Here is an 18636-nt window from a genome sequence, read left to right as displayed (position 1 = left end):
AGAATACGAGGTGAGCAAAATCAACGAACTCAATGACCTCCAGATAAACCCCCAGCTGGTGGACTTCCTGTCGGTCACACCACCTCGACACGATAAGCTTTTTTGCTTGGCCTGACATGAAGAATAAACATGCCAAAGCCGGCGACTGTACGATGAAAAAAGTGTCACATGACCTCCCATAGGCCCAATGTATCTTGACCTTTGTCGGGGGCGGTGAAGAGCCATTCTTTTGAGGTCGTTTATGAAACCCATAAAATATCAAATTTTCACGCGATTCTGAGGGGCCTGCAAATTTTGGTGAGTTTTCACACACGTTCAGGGGGTCAAATTTGAGGTTGTTTCGGTAAAAATAGAATAATAAAAAAAAAAATATAGCCGCAAGCGGCGATGAACGGCCCTCGCCTCGAGCGGACCGCCCCCCCCGGCGCGCCGCCCACGCGAGCGAACCGCGTCCCCCGGCGAGCCGCGTCCACGAACGAACCGCCTCCCCCGGCGAACGGCCCCCCCGAACGAAACGCCTCCCCCGGCCCGCCGCCCCCGCGAGCGACCCGCGGCCGAAGCCGAGCTCAAACCGCGCAGCCGACCTGAAACAGCAGCAGTTGAAAGCACAGTTGCACATTTCCAGACGTACCGAGACACGGAGGCGAGGTGTGTGGGATCTTAACCGCTGCAGAGGTCACATCAGTGATACAGGCACATACAGACACACATTCAAACTTGATTGCCCTTACAAGGGCAGCCTATCGTGACTCTGATCGGTCACGTGGGTTCAGGCCCGCGGGGAGTGTAATTGATTCAAATGTGACAACACAGCATCAGAGCCCATCTCCTGAGCCTGGGTTTCTCAGAGATTTTCTTCTGTAAAAGGGAGTTTTTCCTCTACACCAGTAGTCTCTGCTGAAGGAATAAATGAGTTACTTTTGTTTCTGTATTTTGTACATAATAAAGTTGAGTTAGTGAAACAGTTGAACTTGTTGTGGAGTCTGTCATTTTTAACATGAAATCATTTTGATATTTCACAATGTTGCATATTGGCCGTATTGCCTTCTACTGTGTCACTTTAAGTCACAGGATGCAGAGGCCACAGTTCAGATGAAAAAGTGAAATGTTTCACCTCATCACAGTGAAAAGAGTCTTGTCTCTTATAAAACCACAAGATTTATTTAATAGCAAGACCAAACTGTGATTCTGAGTGGCCAATGGCTGATTTCAGAAGGCATGGGTCCGATTGGCTTTTATGAATAGGATGCCCTAAAGGATGTCTGTGCCAAATTTGGTCCATTTCTGACAAAGTAAGTGGAAGTACACAACATGTGCATCTTTTGGTTTAAAACTCCCTTTGCTTTTATGATTAGGATGCCCTAAAGGATGTCTGTGCCAAATTTGGTCCATTTCTGACAAAGTAAGTGGAAGTACACAACATGTGCATCTTTTGGTTTAAAACTCCCTTTGAAAAGCAATGCTGGATGTCACAGAAAGAGTGTGGAAAATAGAGCTCTGCTGCCATCTGGTGGCAGAACTGAGGATGTGCTCCCAAACAACACTCAAGTCAAGTCTGTTGATTCATTGTCACAGAAAGAATGTGGTACATGGAGCTCTACTGCCATCTTTTGGCAAAACAGAGGACGTGCTCCCAAACAACACTCAAGTCAAAAGTCTGTTGTTCAAAACAGTGAAACCGCTGCACAGAAACTTACAGTTAAACAGTTGTAAACACACATTTCCAGATGTCCTGAGACACAAAAACACACTGACACACATATTAAGACATTAACAGAATAAGTCTCCAGGTCACAGTAGAAATGAAAACCTCACATTTTTTCACAACATCACAGTGAAAAGAGTATTGTCTCTCAGAAAACACAAGATTTATTCAATGCCAAAGTCAAACTGTGGATCCACTGGGAGCCTTTTAAGTGACAGGACAATTTGCACCCGGAAAGGTGAGGTGCGTGGGATTTTAACCACTTCAGAGGTCACATCTCTACGGCCACAGTGATACAGGCACATACAGACACACATACAGACACACAGAAATGCAGGAAGGCAGCAGTCTCCTGGAAAGGTGAGGTGTGTGTGGGATTTTCACTGCTGCAAAGGTCACATCTCTGTGGCCACAGTGATACAGGCACATACAGACACACATTCAAACTTGAAGGCCCTTACAAAGGCAGCGCCACTGCCGCTGTGACTTTGATCGGTCACGTGGGTTCAGGCCTGCGGGGAGTGTAATTGATTCAAATGTGACAACACAGCAGCTGCAGATCTTGCTGCAGCATTTGCATCTTTAAGTGTAAAACAACCTTAGGAAATGAATGGTGGGTGTGTGTCATCTCCAAGGCAACAGCGTGGAAAATAGAGCATGGCTCTCATTGGCTTTTTGCTCAGAATGCCCTAATGGATTTGTGTGCAAACTTTGGTCCATTTCTGACAAACTAAATGTGTATTTCTCAATACAAATGTGTAAAAATATTCACATTGTTATATAGGGGGCGCTATAGGGCCTACAGTGATTTTGTTCAATCACCTGGACTCAGGCCCCCGGGGTCTACAATTCATCAATTGGTCCGATTCCAATCCGACCATGCATGTGAGAGTTATTACAAGTTGAAGAACTGGCGGCGAGCCAAAAACCCGGGCCAACTTGCAGCGCCCGCCAAAGGAAAACCGTAATACTTATTCAAAGAATTTGGATAACTTTTGCAGCCCCATGGGTCTCGGTGACGCTGGCCAAAGAAGAGCTCGATCGGACAAAAGCCCAAGGAGCAGTTCGAAAGAATACGAGGTGAGCAAAATCAACGAACTCAATGACCTCCAGATAAACCCCCAGCTGGTGGACTTCCTGTCGGTCACACGACCTGGACACAATAAGCTTTTTTGCTTGGCCTTACATGAGGAAGAGATCTGCCAAAGCTGGTGACTGTACGATGAAGAAAATGTAAAATTACCTCTCATTGGCGTAATGTATTGTGATTTTTGTCGGGGGCGGTGAAGAGCCATTCCTTTAAGGTCGTTTATGAAACCCATAAAATATAAAATTTTTACACGATTCTGAGAGCCTTGCAAATATTGGTGAGTTTTCACACACGTTCAGGGGGTCAAATTTGAGGTTGTTTCGGAGAAAAATAATAATAATAATAACAAAAAATAATAATCCTAACGATTTCCAGGCCCACGCCCGCGCGACAGCGACATACTATACATTTTCGGAAAGGTCTAACGCCCAGTAACGTCATGGTGGGGTGTGGGGAGACGGTAGATGAAGCCAGAAACCGCCCCCCCCGCTTATTCGTCCCTTGCCCATTCAGCAATTATAATAGTCCCTGCGCTTGGACCCCTGGTCCTTGCTCGGGCCTAAAAAAAAAAAAAAAAAAAATAAGAATCCTAACAATTTCCAGGGCCACGGCCGCGCGACACCGGCACACTATACATTTTCTGAAAGGTCTAACGCCCAGTAACGTCATGGTGGGGTGTGGGGAGATGGTAGAGGAAGCCAGAAACCGCCCCCCCCCCGCTCATTCATTTTTGCCCATTCAGCAATTATAATAGTCCCTGCGCTTGGACCCCTGGTCCTTGCTCGGGCCTAATAATCCTAACGATTTCCAGGCCCACGGCCACCTGCCAATCATAATCTATACATTTTCTGAAAGGTCTAACGCCCAGTAACGTCATGGTGGGGTGTGGGTAGACACTAGATGATACCTGAAGCCGCCCCCTTGCGAAGTCGTCCCTTGCACGTTGAGCGATAACAATAGTCCCTGCGCTGGGACCCTCGGTCCTTGCTCGGGCCTAAATATAGCCGCAAGCGGCGATGATCGGCCCTCGCCTCGAGCGTACCGCCTCCCCCGGCCCGCCGCCCCCGCGAGCGACCCGCGGCCGAAGCCGAGCTCAAACCGCGCGGCCGACCTCAAACAGCAGCAGTTGAAAGCACAGTTGCACATTTCCAGACGTACCGAGACACAAAAGCAAGCAGATACACATATTAACACATCAACAAACACATTCAGCCACACAAAACGTCTCACACACCCGCGGACACAAGCAGAGCAGCAAACCTGCACATGGACCATTGTAAATGTTCATTTGACTGGACACAGAATTCAGACCACACACAGCCACACATACAGGCACACATAAATGCAGGAGCAACAGCAGGCGACATTTATTCATTCAGCATTGCACCTTTAAGTTTAAAACTCCCTTTGAAAAACAATCCTGGATATCAGACATTGCCACACAAACAACCTGGACAATAGAGCTTTATTGCCATCTTTTGGCAAAACAGAGGACGTGCTCCCAAACAACACTCAAGTCAAGTCTGTTGATTCATTGTCACAGAAAGAATGTGGTACATGGAGCTCTACTGCCATCTTTTGGCAAAACAGAGGACGTGCTCCCAAACAACACTGAAGTCAAAAGTCTGTTGTTCAAAACAGTAAAACCACTACAGAGACACTTACAGTGCAACAGTTGTAAACACACATTTCCAGATGTCCTGAGACACAAAAACACACTGACACACATATTAAGACATTAACAGAATAAGTCCCCAGGCCACAGAAGACATGAAAAGCTCACGTGTCACAACATCACAGTGAAAAGAGTATTGTCTCTCAGAAAACACAAGATTTATTCAATGCCAAAGTCAAACTGTGGATCCACTGGGAGCCTTTTAAGTGAGAGGAGAATTTGCACCCAGAAAGGTGAGGTGTGTGGGATTTTAACCGCTGCAGAGGTCACATCAGTGATACAGGCACATACAGACACACATTCAAACTTGATTGCCCTTACAAAGGCAGCCTATTGTGACTTTGATCGGTCACGTGGGTTCAGGCCTGCGGGGAGTGTAAGTGATTCAAATGTGACAACACAGCATTTGCATCTTTAAGTGTAAAACACCCTTAGGAAATGAATGGTGGGTGTGTGTCATCTCCAAGGCAAGAGCGTGGAAAATAGAGCATGGCTCTCATTGGCTTTTTTGCTCAGAATGCCCTAAAGGATTTGTGTGCAAACTTTGGTCCATTTCTGACAAACTAATTGTTTATTTCTCAATACAAATTTATGCAAATATTCACATTGTTATATAGGGGGCGCTATAGGGCCTAGAGTGATTTTGTTCAATCACCTGGACTCAGGCCCCCGGGGTCTATAATTCATCAATTGGTCCCATTCCAATCCGACCATGCGTGTGAGAGTTATTACAAGTTGAAGAAACGGCGGCGAGCCAAAAACCTAGGCCAAATTGCAGCGCCCGCCAAAGGAAAACCGTAATACTTATTCAAAGAATTTGGATAACTTTTGCAGCCCCATGGGTCAAGGTGACGCTGGCCAAAAATGAGCTCGATCGGTTAAAAGCCCAAGGAGGAGTTCGAAAGAATACGAGGTGAGCAAAATCAACGAACTCAGTGACCTCGAGATAAACTCCCAGCTGGTGGACTTCCTGTCGGTCACACGACCGGGACACGATAAGCTTTTTTGCTTGGCCTGACATTAAGAAGAGATGTGCCAGGTTTGGCGACTGTACGATGAAAAAAGTGTCACATGACCTCCCATAGGCCCAATGTATCTCGACCTTTGTCGGGGGCGCCGCAGAGCCATTCTTTTGAGATCGTTCATGAAACCCATAAAATATCAAATTTTCACGCGATTGTGAGTGGGGTGCAAATTTTGGTGAGTTTTCACACACGTTCAGGGGGTCAAATTTGAGGGAGTTTCGGAACGTGAAGAATAATAAAAAAATAAAAAAATAAATAATAATCCTAACGATTTCCAGGCCCACGGCCGCGCGACAGCGATACACTATACATTTTCTGAAAGGTCTAACGCCCAGTAACGTCATGGTGGGGTGCGGGGAGACGGTAGACAATGCCAGAAACCGCCCCCCCCGCTTATTCGTCCCTTGCCCATTTAGCGATTATAATAGTCCCTGCGCTTGGACCCCTGGTCCTTGCTCGGGCCTAATAATAATCCTAACAATTTCCAGGCCCACGGCCGCGCGACAGCGACATACTATACATTTTCGGAAAGGTCTAACGCCCAGTAACGTCATGGTGGGGTGCGGGGAGACGGTAGATGAAGCCAGAAACCGCCCCCCCTGCTTATTCGTCCCTTGCCCATTGACCGATTATAATAGTCTCTGCGCTTGGACCCCTGGTCCTTGGTCAGGCCTAAAACATAAATAATAATCCTAACGATTTCCAGGCCCACGGCCGCGCGGCACCGACATATTATACATTTTCGGAAAGGTCTAACGCCCAGTAACGTCATGGTGGGGTGCGGGGAGACGGTAGATGAAGCCAGAAACCGCCACCCCCGCTTCTTCATCTTTTGCCCATTGAGCGATTATAATAGTCCCTGCGCTGGGACCTTTGGTCCTTGCTTGGGCCTAATAACATACAGTGCAGGTAGGATAAAAAGTATAAACAGTATTTCACAAGTCTGTAATGTTCCTTGATAATCGTAAGCATATTGCACATTGCACATAACATACTGCACAGTTGTGTAGCACGTTATTGCACAAGTAATCACTGAGATAAATTATGAGGTAATGTAGTGACATACATAATACAGTCACATAAGGCAGCAGCAATAGACATATTAGTATCACAGTTTTGAGTAGTGCAGTATTATTGTCATAGTTCAGTCTTATTGTCAGGAGTTCAGGAGTCTGACAGCCTGTGGATAATAACTATCTTTGAGTCTTTTTGTGCGTGCTGGCAGGCTCCTGTACCTTCTGCCAGAAGGTAACAAGCGGAACAGTCCTTTTGCGGGATGAGTGTGGTCCTTGATGATGCTGCATGCTTTACGCTGGATCCAGCTGTGGTGGATATCCTGAAGGGGGGAAGACTGCTGCCAATAAGGTCCTCAGCTGTGCACACCACCCTCTGCAGTGCCTTTCGGCTCTGACTGGTGCAGCTCCCGTACCACACTGTGATGCATCCCGTCAGTACACTCTCAATGATGCACCTGTAGAAGTTTGTGAGGATGTTGGTGCTCGAGTCTCTGTCGGGCTTTCTTGACCACAGTGTCTGCATGTAATGTCCAGGATAAGTCCTCAGTGATGTGAACGCCGAGGTACTTGAAGCTGCTGACCTGCTCCACCTCAGCATTGTTGATGTAGATGGAGGAATGCTGGCCTCCGCGTTGTCTCCTGAAGTCCACTATCATCTCCTTAGTTTTGCTGACATTCAGAGAGAGGTTATTTTCCTGGCACAAACTGGTCAGTGATTTCACCTCATCTCTGTATGCACTCTCATCATTGTCGGTGATGAGGCCCAAGATGGTGGTGTCATCAGCAAACTTAAGGATCACGTTAGAGCTGTGCCTGGCAGTACAGTCATACGTGTAGAGGGTGTAGAGGAGTGGACTGAGAACACAGCCCTGAGGAGCACCTGTGCTGAGGACAAGTGTGGAGGAGAGGTGTCTGCCGATTCTCACCGCCTGTGGTCTATGGGTGAGAAAGTCCAAAATCCAACAGCATATGGACTTCTTCAGACCCAGGGCGGTAAGCTGTAAGTCTAGTTTTAGTGGTATACCATCATAATAACAACAAAATGTTGTGCTTTTTTTAAATAAAGAAAGCCAACAGGGTGCGCTCTCGGACTTTTCTGTCTCTGCCATTTCTCTTCACAGACGCGTAAATAAAACAACCAGAATCTCAGCAAATACTTGCCTCGTAAAAATAAGAATTATATGGCTAGAAAGCTTGAAATGTTTTCTTTTGAGTGAAACAATTCAAGTCAAAAACAAATCATCACTTTTTATTTAATCCATATGAACGTAAGGAGAAGTCTGTTTTTTCCTGTCTCACCTCATTACAGGTAATGCGGTCCCGCCTTGTACACTGTCCATTGTTCACATGTAAATAATCTCAGGTGAACCAGGTAAATATGTGCACACCCCCGAGAAATGACAGAAAATATCAAACTTCATCATAGAATTTACTCACTTTTTCTGCGCGTTTGGATGATGGCGCGTTACGCACGTGAAGCGGCGCTCCTTACATTCCACACAGAGACAAATAGTTTAGTTTGTCCTCAGAGTAAAAACACTGATTTTAACTCAAATGAGGATCGTTTGGTTCCTCATTGTGTTGTATTGTACAGCACTAATCCGTCCCATCAACATTGACTGAAAGGCTCATTATGCGTGTCTTTGTCTGGTCGTTCAGTGCGTCTTTTGTGTTCTCAGGTAAATCACATGACTATTCATCCTCAGACACACCCTCTTGCATATGGCCTTTCTGGACAAAAAGTGTCTTAGAAAATTTAAATCAGTGTATTGTTTACTGTGAATGTGTGAACAAGATGACATTCACAGCACTCTGAAGTAAACACTTTGGCCTACAACATGCTGGTCTCCAAAGTCTTGTGAACCAATGTTCTGTTTGTGTTTTATGGTCTTATTTCAGTGAGTAAAAATTTTTTGTGTTTCACTAACCATGCATAACCACTTTTTTCTCAAAAACACAATCATGTATAAACTTCCTGCTCACATATTATTGTAGCCAATTTTGTGCTGATTACAGTGTTATCAGACTTTAGACATTAATATGTTTAAAAAACATTGAAAAAAGCACAAATGTCAGGACATGTCAAAATTTGTCCAGGCCCCAAAAACCCCCTCAGACCCCAGAGGGTTAAAGGCAGCGGTGCGTGCTTTAAGTTTAGCACGGACCTCCGACCCGACCCATGGTTTCTGGTTAGGGTATGTGCAGATGGTGATTTTTGGTACAATGTCCTCAATGCACTTCCCTATGTAACCTATGACAGAGTCTGTGTACTCATCGATGTCTCCTTCTGCTGAGTCTGCAAACATCTGCCAATTAGTTGTTTCAAAGCAGTCCTGTAGGGCCTCATCAGCTGCAATGTCCCATTTAAAGATGTCCCTGGGAACCGGTTTGTCCTGTTTGAGTCTCTGTTTATAGGCAGGAAGCAGAAGAATGGCGCTGTGATCTGCTTTATCAAAAGCAGGGCAGAGGAGAGTATGAGGGGCCGTTAGAGACATTATTCAGAAATTTGCTCTCACACACACGTATGAAACACTCTCTCACACACACACACACTTGAAACGCTCACACACACATGTGAAACGCTCTCACACACACACGTGAAACGCTCTCACACACACGTATGAAACACTCTCTCACACACACACACGTGAAACGCTCTCACACACACGCATGAAACACTCTCTCACACACACACGTGAAACGCTCACACACACACACGTGAAACGCACACACACACGTATGAAACACACACACGTGAAATGCTCTCACACACACACGTGAAACGCTCTCACACACATGTATGAAACACTCTCACACACACGTGAAATGCTCTCACACACACATGTGAAACGCTCTCTCACACATGTATGAAACACTCACACACACGTGAAACGCTCTCACACACATGTATGAAATACTCTCTCACACACGTGAAATGCTCTCACACACATGTGAAACACTCTCACACACATGTATGAAACTCTCTCACACACGTGAAACGCTCTCACACACATGTATGAAACACTCTCTCACACACACACACACCTGAAACGCTCACACACACACGTGAAACGCTCTCACACACACACGTGAAACGCTCTCACACACGTATGAAACACTCTCTCACACACACACACACCTGAAACGCTCACACACACACGTGAAACGCTCTCACACACATGTATGAAACACTCTCTCACACATGTGAAATGCTCTCACACACACACTTGAAACGCTCTCTCATACACATGTGAAATGCTCACACACACACACTTGAAACACTCTCTCACACACATGTGAAATGCTCACACACACACACTTGAAACACTCTCTCACACACACGTGAAACGCTCTCTCAGTCATACACACATGTAAAATGCATTTCAGTTAAACCGGAAGGTATTTCAGTTAAACCGGAAGGTATTTCAGTTAAAACGGAAGGTATTTCAGTTAAAACGGAAGGTATTTCAGTTAAACCGGAAGGTATTTCAGTTAAACCGGAAGGTATTTCAGTTAAAACGGAAGGTATTTCAGTTAAACCGGAAGGTATTTCATTTAAACCGGACGTTGGCTGAAAAAACGAGCGTGGTTTAAATTGGACTGGTAATGGTCGTCGTTTGTGGGACACACTAATGTCAGCACAGGACACTGCAAGCAGTCTAACCGAAGCAGCTGCTTTACTCAATAATATACTGGCATCAGCGGAGACCATCAGAACCCTGTCAAATGCGACAGCAGTCGGTCAGCAGCCGAACACCGCAACTTCAACTGTGGACACGCTGGACAGCAGCCTAGCATCGCTCTTCCCATCGCGCCAACGTCGCGGTGTGTCACTGCCTTCAGCAACTCCGATGTTACCGGTGAGGTGTAAGAAGAGCATTTTTCAGTTATAATGTATGTTCTTCTTATTCTCTTTATTTTTCAAGCCCAAACACTTTTGCTTGAGGTTAGAGGCAATGAAGAGGAAGTTGCAAGTTTTTTTACTAGTGCTCTTCACTGTATTGAATCACTGCAATATGAAGACGGGAACAGTTTCGGTCAGGATAGGCTTTATAGAGAGCTGGAAGATCATACACGAACTCTATCTGCATTTCTTGGTGCTATTTCCAGATATGATCAGGACATCACAGATATACGTAACCTACTAGGATCACTGTACAGATGCTTCTGCAATTTGCTGCATGAACATGAAGCCAGACAGAGATCCCTTGACGTAAACAACAATTTTACACCACCAACAACCTTGACTCGACATCCTGGTCGGCCCCAATACACCATAGCAGCTGAGCAGATTCATCACTTCGTGTCAATTGGTATGACATGGCAGAGAATTGCATCATGCTTTGGAATTAGTCGAAGAACGCTGTACAGGCACAGACAAACTCTGGGTCTCGATCCATTAAGATACGCAACATTGTCAAATGAAGATCTGGACAGTGTCGTGACTGGTATACTGCAAAATACTCCAAATGCAGGAGAAGCATATGTACTTGGAAGCCTGAGATCACATGGCTTGAGGGTTCAGCGTTGGTGGGTCAGACTGAGTCTGCATCGAGTGGATCCCATTGGACGGTCATTCAGATGTCGGAATGCTATACGCAGAAGGGTCTATGGTGTTCAATCACCCAACCAATTATGGTAAGTTAACTTGTAAATGCACCATTTTGTTTTTAACATTTATACATTAACCATACATATAAATTCAGGACTGTAAATAAACATGTATACATGCATAAATTGTACATAATTATGAACTCAGTTTTACTTCTAACTTACACAAACACTTGACTTGTATATACTTTTTTACCTTTTGTTGACACTGCTGTTGTCTGTCAAATTACTGTATAAATTCATTGTCATAAAAAAATATGCCATAAAAATGCTTTGTGTATGTAGACACTTTGCCAATCAAACTGACTGACTCTCATCTCCCAACAGGCATTTTGATGGCAACCACAAGCTGGTTAGATGGCGGATGGTTTTTCACGGCTGTATTGATGGCTTCAGTCGGACAATTATATATTTAAGGTGCTTATCTAACAACAGAGCTTCGAGTGTCTTATCTTTATTTGTAGAAGGAGTAGAGACCTTTGGTTTACCGTTAAGGGTCAGATGTGATCATGGTATGGAAAATATACTTGTGACCCGTTTTATGTTGGAAAGAAGAGGACTGAACAGTGTTATTACAGGGGTTTCAGTACACAACAAAAGGATTGAGAGACTATGGGCAGAACTCAATAGGGTTGTATCCAGACACTTCATAAACATTTTTAATTTTATGGAGGAACAGGGTATACTGGATTCACTGAATGAACTACACCTTTTTTGTCTGGATTTTGTTTATTTACCTAGAATTGAACAGGCATTAACAGAATTCATCAACCAATGGAATAACCATGGCCTCTCCACACAAAGGTGGGCAGACGCCTCTTCAGCTTTGGTATATAGGTGTCATTAACAACATAGGAATTCATCCAGTTGTAAATGACATATTTGATGTTGATAACTACGGCTTTGATGAGGAAGGACCATTACCAGAACTTCAAACTAATAATAATGTTGTAATACCAGACATTAACCCTCTGGGGTCTGAGGGGGTTTTTGGGGCCTGGACAAATTCTGACATGTCCTGACATTTGTGCTTTTTTCAATGTTTTTTAAACATATTAATGTCTAAAGTCTAATAACACTGTAATCAGCACAAAATTGGCTACAATAATATGTGAGCTTCAAGTTTATACATTATTGTGTTTTTGAGAAAAAAGTGGTTATGCATGGTTAGTGAAAAACTACAATTTTTTACTCACTGAAATAAGACCATAAAACACAAACAGAACATTGGTTCACAAGACTTTGGAGACCAGCATGTTGTAGGCTAAAGTGTTTACTTCAGAATGCTGTGAATGTCATCTTGTTCACACATTCACAGTAAACAATACACTGATTTAAATTTTCTAAGACACTTTTTGTCCAGAAAGGCCATATGCAAGAGGGTGTGTCTGAGGATGAATAGTCATGTGATTTACCTGAGAACACAAAAGACGCACTGAACGTCCAGACAAAGGCGCGCATAATGAGCCTTTCAGTCAATGTAGATGGGACGGATTAGTGCTGTACAATACAACACAATGAGGAGCCAAACGATCCTCATTTGAGTTAAAATCAGTGTTTTTACTCTGAGGACAAGCTGAACTATTTGTCTCTGTGAGGAATGTAAGGAGCGCCGCTTCACGTGCGTAACGCGCCATCATCCAAACGCGCCGAAAAAGTGAGTAAATTCTATGATGAAGTTTGATATTTTGTGTCATTTCTCGGGGGCGTGCACATATTTACCTGGTTCACCTGAGATTATTTACATGTGAACAGTGGACAGTGTACAAGGCGGGACCGCATTACCTGTAATGAGGTGAGACAGGAAAAAACGGACTTCTCCTTACGTTCATACGGATTAAATAAAAAGTGATGATTTGTTTTTGACTTGAATTGTTTCACTCAAAAGAAAACATTTCAAGCTTTCTAGCCATATAATTCTTATTTTTATAAGGCAAGTATTCGCTGAGATTCTGGTTGTTTTATTTACGCGTCTGTGAAGAGAAATGACAGAGACAGAAAAGGCCGAGAGCGCACCCTGTCGGCTTTCTTTATTTAAAAAAAGTACAACATTTTTTTGTTATTATGATGGTATACCACTAAAACTAGACCCTTTACAGATTTGAATGATATGCTTCTTTTATCTGTACGATCAGAATTGACGGAGTAATTTAAGTTTGTTCCGGCCTTATCAGAAAAAGATGCGTCAAAACGCGCCGGCGCGTGCGTCGACCCCAGAGGGTTAATGTAAATGTTAACGAGACCACACTAAATGTTATTCAACAAGTGGATCCTCTTGAAAATGACGGGAACCATGGAATAGATGTGTTTTCTTCACTTGTGCACTTTTTGATGTGAAAAAAATAAATCTAAATATATTTTTAAAACCTGTTTTTTTCACTTGGTGCATTTGAAAATTGTTTTGAAACAAACATTTGTTCACAACAAGGTGTTGTGACAAAGAGACAAAACTGACCAACAAATAAGAAGCAGAGGGGGATGGGGAGTCACAAACAGACGGACAGAGACAGGCAAGATACTGACAAAATGGGACACAGATACAGAGCATGCTGTATTCATGCCCTGCCAAAACCATAGGTGTTGCCTAATGCAAAGTCAAACCTCTCCTTGAACAGTTCATATGACACATGTAGTGGCAGCTTTATGCAATTAGCACACGTGTTGGCAGTCGGGAACATTGGTGTAGAAGAGAAGTCATCGCCTCCTCTATGAATGAACTGGACTGAGGAAGTTGGTGAAAATCCAATAGGTGGTAAAACAGATGCTCCAGTTGCAAAAGCCAATATTTTCTGTAGTTTTGATGGCCCTTCTTCTTCTTAAAAAAAACAAACAAACAAAAAAAAATATATGGTAGTTGGTCCAATTAATATGTATATGAAATATCTAAACTAGGGGTGGCCAACTCCAGTCCTTGAAGGCCACTTTCCTGCTTGTTTTCCAACTGTCCCTACCCACTGTGTTACCCGGATCATGTGTGTTCATCCAGTCAGAAGGCAGAAGAGCAGGAATAGTTGAAAAACAAGCAGGACAGTGGACCTTGAGGAGTGGAGTTGGCCAGCCCTGATCAAAAGTAATTACCATCAGTTATCTTTATACATTTTCAAAGTTCTAACATCATAGCGTACAGAATATGTTTTAAATTATTATGCTCATGTTGTTTTAAAATAATACTAATAATAAAAATATGATGGGATGAGATAAACTTTAGTCATCCCAGAAGGGAAATTCAGGTAGTTGTGTAGTTATAAGAGAGCAGTAATATCAATTAGCAATTATGCAAAAAAAAAAAAAAAAAAAAAAAAAAAAAAAATTAGTAGTAGTCAAAAATTAACAAAAAAGAGGGAACATTTCAGGAGCTACAAGGCTCTGCTACCATCTCCTCAGGCACAAATTCTGGAATATAAATGGGTGCCTTACATTTACATGTACACAAAGCAGAATTACCTTCTGCATCCTGAAGATAGTCTCTCCAAAAGGTAACAACCATCTCTTCAGCGGCTCTCTTGTTGCTCCCTTCTGGAGACAAACGAATGCTGAAAATGCCATCCAACTGGTCAGCAGTCAATGGGCTTGGTTCATAGCAGAACAGGGGACGGAAGCTGTCTGGATGCTTCCGTATTTTTTCTAAAATCCCAAGTGTTTTCAGCCCTTCACAGAATCTGCACAAAGACCATGGAAATAATCATTTTGCATGATGTAATTAGGGTTTCTAATAACACTTGTGCTTTGCTAATTTGTTACTTCATTTTATATAATAGAATAGAAGCTATTTGTCGACCATGTTGTTGAATAGGTACAATTCTAATTCCTCTTCTGTTTAACCTGACTGTGAAAAACCAACACTATACCTTTGAAATGGACCTTGAACCCTGTGGACAACTTGAAACATGACAATGTCATGTATCAGCAGATCCCTGTCTCTTATCGAATACATAGGCCTCAGACATCCTGCATTGGCCAAGTAGTCATACAGAGGTGCCTTTGCCTTTTCAAGGTCCTCAAGAGTTGTACTTTCAGACACTTAGTAGTATCACAAGGAGCAGTAGAGTGGCGTGTTATGTAGGCTAATTATTAGTCTTAAAAAATATTGATGAGAACCCAGACACAAAAGGTCTGCACCATTACATGATGCCCAAGGGATCCCTACAGGTTATAGTGCAGTTTTAAATTTTGCTATATTATAAAAAATACTCTTTGCTGACTACACTATTAGTGATATAATTAAAAACAAAATATACTATATGGGCAGTGAGCATTCTGTAATGGTGATCCTCGGTTGAACTGATAATCCCTCTGAAAATGGACAACAGGAACAAAACGTTATAGTGTAACCTAAATAATGCAATATAACATTCCTAAATTAATTACCAACTGACCTTTCTGACTTTCTCCAGGAGTTCAGTGTCAGCTATGTCTTCTAGGACTGGATTTGCTACACCATCAACCAGAAGAGAAAATATTACAGGTGACAGGAAGTTTGGTGGTGGGCCGCCATTTACCAAGCTCACAGCAATGGCTCTGCCAGCTATGTAATACCAGTCATCTCTTAGAGCTGCAAAACAATAGATCAAAAGCAAATTTAGATTGATAAATGCATGAAGACTCACAACTACATAGAAGCATTAATTTCCTTGTACTATTAATTTTAATTGTCAATCTGTGCAAAAGTTGTATGTAAAAATCACCACAATGTTAAATTAGTTAATTTTAGGAAATCAAGTTACCAGTGCTGTAAAGAGCCAGGTTCTTGCTGTTTTCTTTCCCTTCAAACATGGGTGACCTAACAATGGTTTCCATCAGCAGCCGCAAGAATTCTCTCCTTGGTCCCCCTAAATCAACCCCTTCCTCATTTCTGCCCATGTCATCTGAGAATTTTACACAGATCATCGAGTTGGGGTTATATGACACCCTTCGGAAGCCCCGCATGGCTCCCTCCCAGACAGCAGAGCGATTTATGTTAAATTTGCACTGCTGTTTTGTGCAAACTTTGCTCGACAGTTCCAGCAGTATCTCTTGAACCGGGACTTTTTCTACACTACAAAGACAACAATCAAAAATGACTGATCAGAAACAATGATGCAACAAATTATAACAGCCTCTGTTTTCCAAAATTGATTGTAAGCAACGAATTAATACAAAATGTGTAAGTCATTATAACCCAAAGACTAAACTGTTCATAAATTTTTTAAAAGTGTTTTTTAAACGGTGTCTAATCTGTACTTTTCCAAATTTTATTTATATATATATATATATATATATATATATATATATATAAATAAAATTTTCCTTTTTGCTATAACGTATATGGAGTGGTATGGAGCACAGGACCAAATCATTTTCCACATAAAGTATTTCTGATTGTATGAATGTGTTACTCACACTTGACTCTCCATACTGGCAATTATAGCAAGGTTTATGTCCTCATCATTTGAAGAGTCATCAGGAAAAGAAGTCATGAGTGTTAAATATGAAGAGTAGTCTTCATCTTGACTGCTAGTGCCAGGTTCACATCGCACAAGGATGCCTCCATCATGACCACCTTTTTCACAGCTGTCATCACTTTCTTGTATCACTCTTTGCCTTTTAACAACACTGCTGGCAATGTGGTTGGTGCCATTGCCATCTTCATAACTAGAAGTGCCAAGGTCGCCATGACTGCTAAACCTTGTAGCACTTGTTGTGCTATGGCTACTCATGCCTGTGTGGATTTGTGGATCATCAACTTCAACACAATCACCATCACTATCCTTAGCACTTGTATGATTGTTTAATGTTGATCTGGGAGTATGGGTAAGCTCATTTTCTTCCTCCGAGTCAGTCTGAAACAAAAAAAGAAAGAGGACCAAAAGTACATACCAAAAGCAAAAATAAAACTTTCAAAATGCTGTAAATAACCATATAGAAAACAAGTAATTGTTTTATATTGCTGCATGCAACAAACATTTCTAAACAAAAGAGCAAACTTACTAAAAGGGTCCTTGATGGTCTCACATACAGGGCTTTGGTTTTATAAACCTTAGGGATGAGTATGCCGTTCAGCTCCTGACCTTCCTGGAGCTTAGGGGCGACTAGCTTATTGCCACAAGCCATTAGAAACTCAAGTCTACGAAGAAGATTGGGGTATGACAACAATGAATTCTTTGTGTGTGCATACATCCATCTCCTTTTCTTGTTCCTTCAACATGTGAGAGACTAAATCATGTACATTTTAAAACAAATGCCATAGTTGTATCTGTAACACTCAAAACTGCGCTTAGTAAGTCTGGATGTGTTTTTTGCATTTTTTTCAGTGGTCTATAAATTAAAATTATTATTTATAGAGTAAGAACAAAATAAATAGAAATCTACCTGACATCCTCTGGAATGTGCTCCCCAAAGCCATCCCAGATACGTTTTACAACAGTCTGGTGGTCCCAGGCTTTCTGAAACTCAAAGGCATTAAGGATGTGCCCATGTTTGTGTAACCATAGTTTTGGACCTTGTTTGCAAACTGTTCCCCATGATGAATTGGGAAGTAGAATTATGTCTTTGTTGAAATGGTCATGTTGCTGTGCCCTAGCTCTGTAACACAACAGGGAAACGGCAATGCATGTTAAGTCATGCTGACATAGGTAATGTTAACACGATACTGAGACCATAGTAGCAGATCTTAATGCAAACTTGTACAAATTACTAACGCCAACGTTATGCATCAGGTCATACATTTATCTTAAGTATATATAAGTTTGACAAGAACAAATTACTGTCACTCTTTATCAATCTTAATTAGATGCCAACACAATTAGGTAGAAAACTACTGACACTTTTACCCCAACTATAAATTTTGCAAGTAATGACACGAAATAACTGTGGGTTGGTTCACAGTTCCTGCTACAAGGTGGACATTAAAGAGTGAACGTCTGAGAATGAATTGATTAGACAACTGCCATTCTATGAATATACTGAGCTAACGCTAAAGCACAGAAATTTAGACCCAGCTTTTAATATCATAATATTGCTAGAAACCTTTTTTAAGTTGTTAACGTTATTTGGGCATTTAGAGTCACTTATCTCAGATGTAACGTTAATGTTAACTAATGTGGAACAGCAATATGAAAGATAATATCAAACTCCGACTGTTTATGATTACCTTTTTCTTCTCGTTCCTGATGTCCATGTCCCGAAACATCGCTGCACATTCTCTCCTCACCGGTAACATCGGAGTTGCTGAAGGCAGTGACACACCGCGACGTTGGCGCGATGGGAAGAGCGATGCTAGGCTGCTGTCCAGCGTGTCCACAGTTGAAGTTGCGGTGTTCGGCTGCTGACCGACTGCTGTCGCATTTGACAGGGTTTGATGGTCTCCGCTGATGCCAGAATATTATTGAGTAAAGCAGCTGCTTCGGTTAGACTGCTTGCAGTGTCCTGTGCTGACATTAGTGTGTCCCACAAACAACGACCATTACCAGTCCAATTTAAACCACGCTCGTTTTTTCAGCCAACGTCCGGTTTAAATGAAATACCTTCCGTTTTAT

At 42.6% G+C, this 18636-nt stretch overlaps 1 protein-coding gene across 1 annotated transcript; it reads right to left on the bottom strand.

Moving 5' to 3' along the window:
• Positions 1-13883: 13883 nt before the first annotated feature.
• LOC113130698 (G2/M phase-specific E3 ubiquitin-protein ligase-like) lies at positions 13884-16064 on the bottom strand. Its single transcript, XM_026307515.1, has 4 exons — positions 15847-16064; positions 15499-15674; positions 14567-14781; positions 13884-13937 (listed from the first exon to the last, which is right to left on the bottom strand). The coding sequence occupies exons 1-3, from the start codon at positions 16046-16048 to the stop codon at positions 14773-14775; spliced, it is 387 nt and encodes a 128-aa protein (XP_026163300.1). The 5' UTR covers positions 16049-16064; the 3' UTR covers positions 13884-13937; positions 14567-14772.
• Between the last annotated feature and the right edge of the window lie 2572 nt (positions 16065-18636).

This window comes from Mastacembelus armatus, chromosome 5 (assembly GCF_900324485.2).
Source record: "Mastacembelus armatus chromosome 5, fMasArm1.2, whole genome shotgun sequence".
In the NCBI taxonomy this organism is placed as follows: domain Eukaryota; kingdom Metazoa; phylum Chordata; class Actinopteri; order Synbranchiformes; family Mastacembelidae; genus Mastacembelus; species Mastacembelus armatus.
Note: the sequence above shows the minus strand (reverse complement) of the source record. Positions and strands in the feature narration are given on the sequence as shown.

Excerpts from the sequence above, each read along its gene's own strand:
- LOC113130698 (XM_026307515.1), bottom strand. The coding sequence starts at position 16,048 with ATGCGGGGCTTCCGAAGGGTGTCATATAACCCCAACTCGATGATCTGT. Across the intron at positions 15,675-15,846 it reads CCTGGCTCTTTACAGCACTG|CTCTAAGAGATGACTGGTAT; the intron begins GTAACTTGATTT and ends ATTGTTTTGCAG.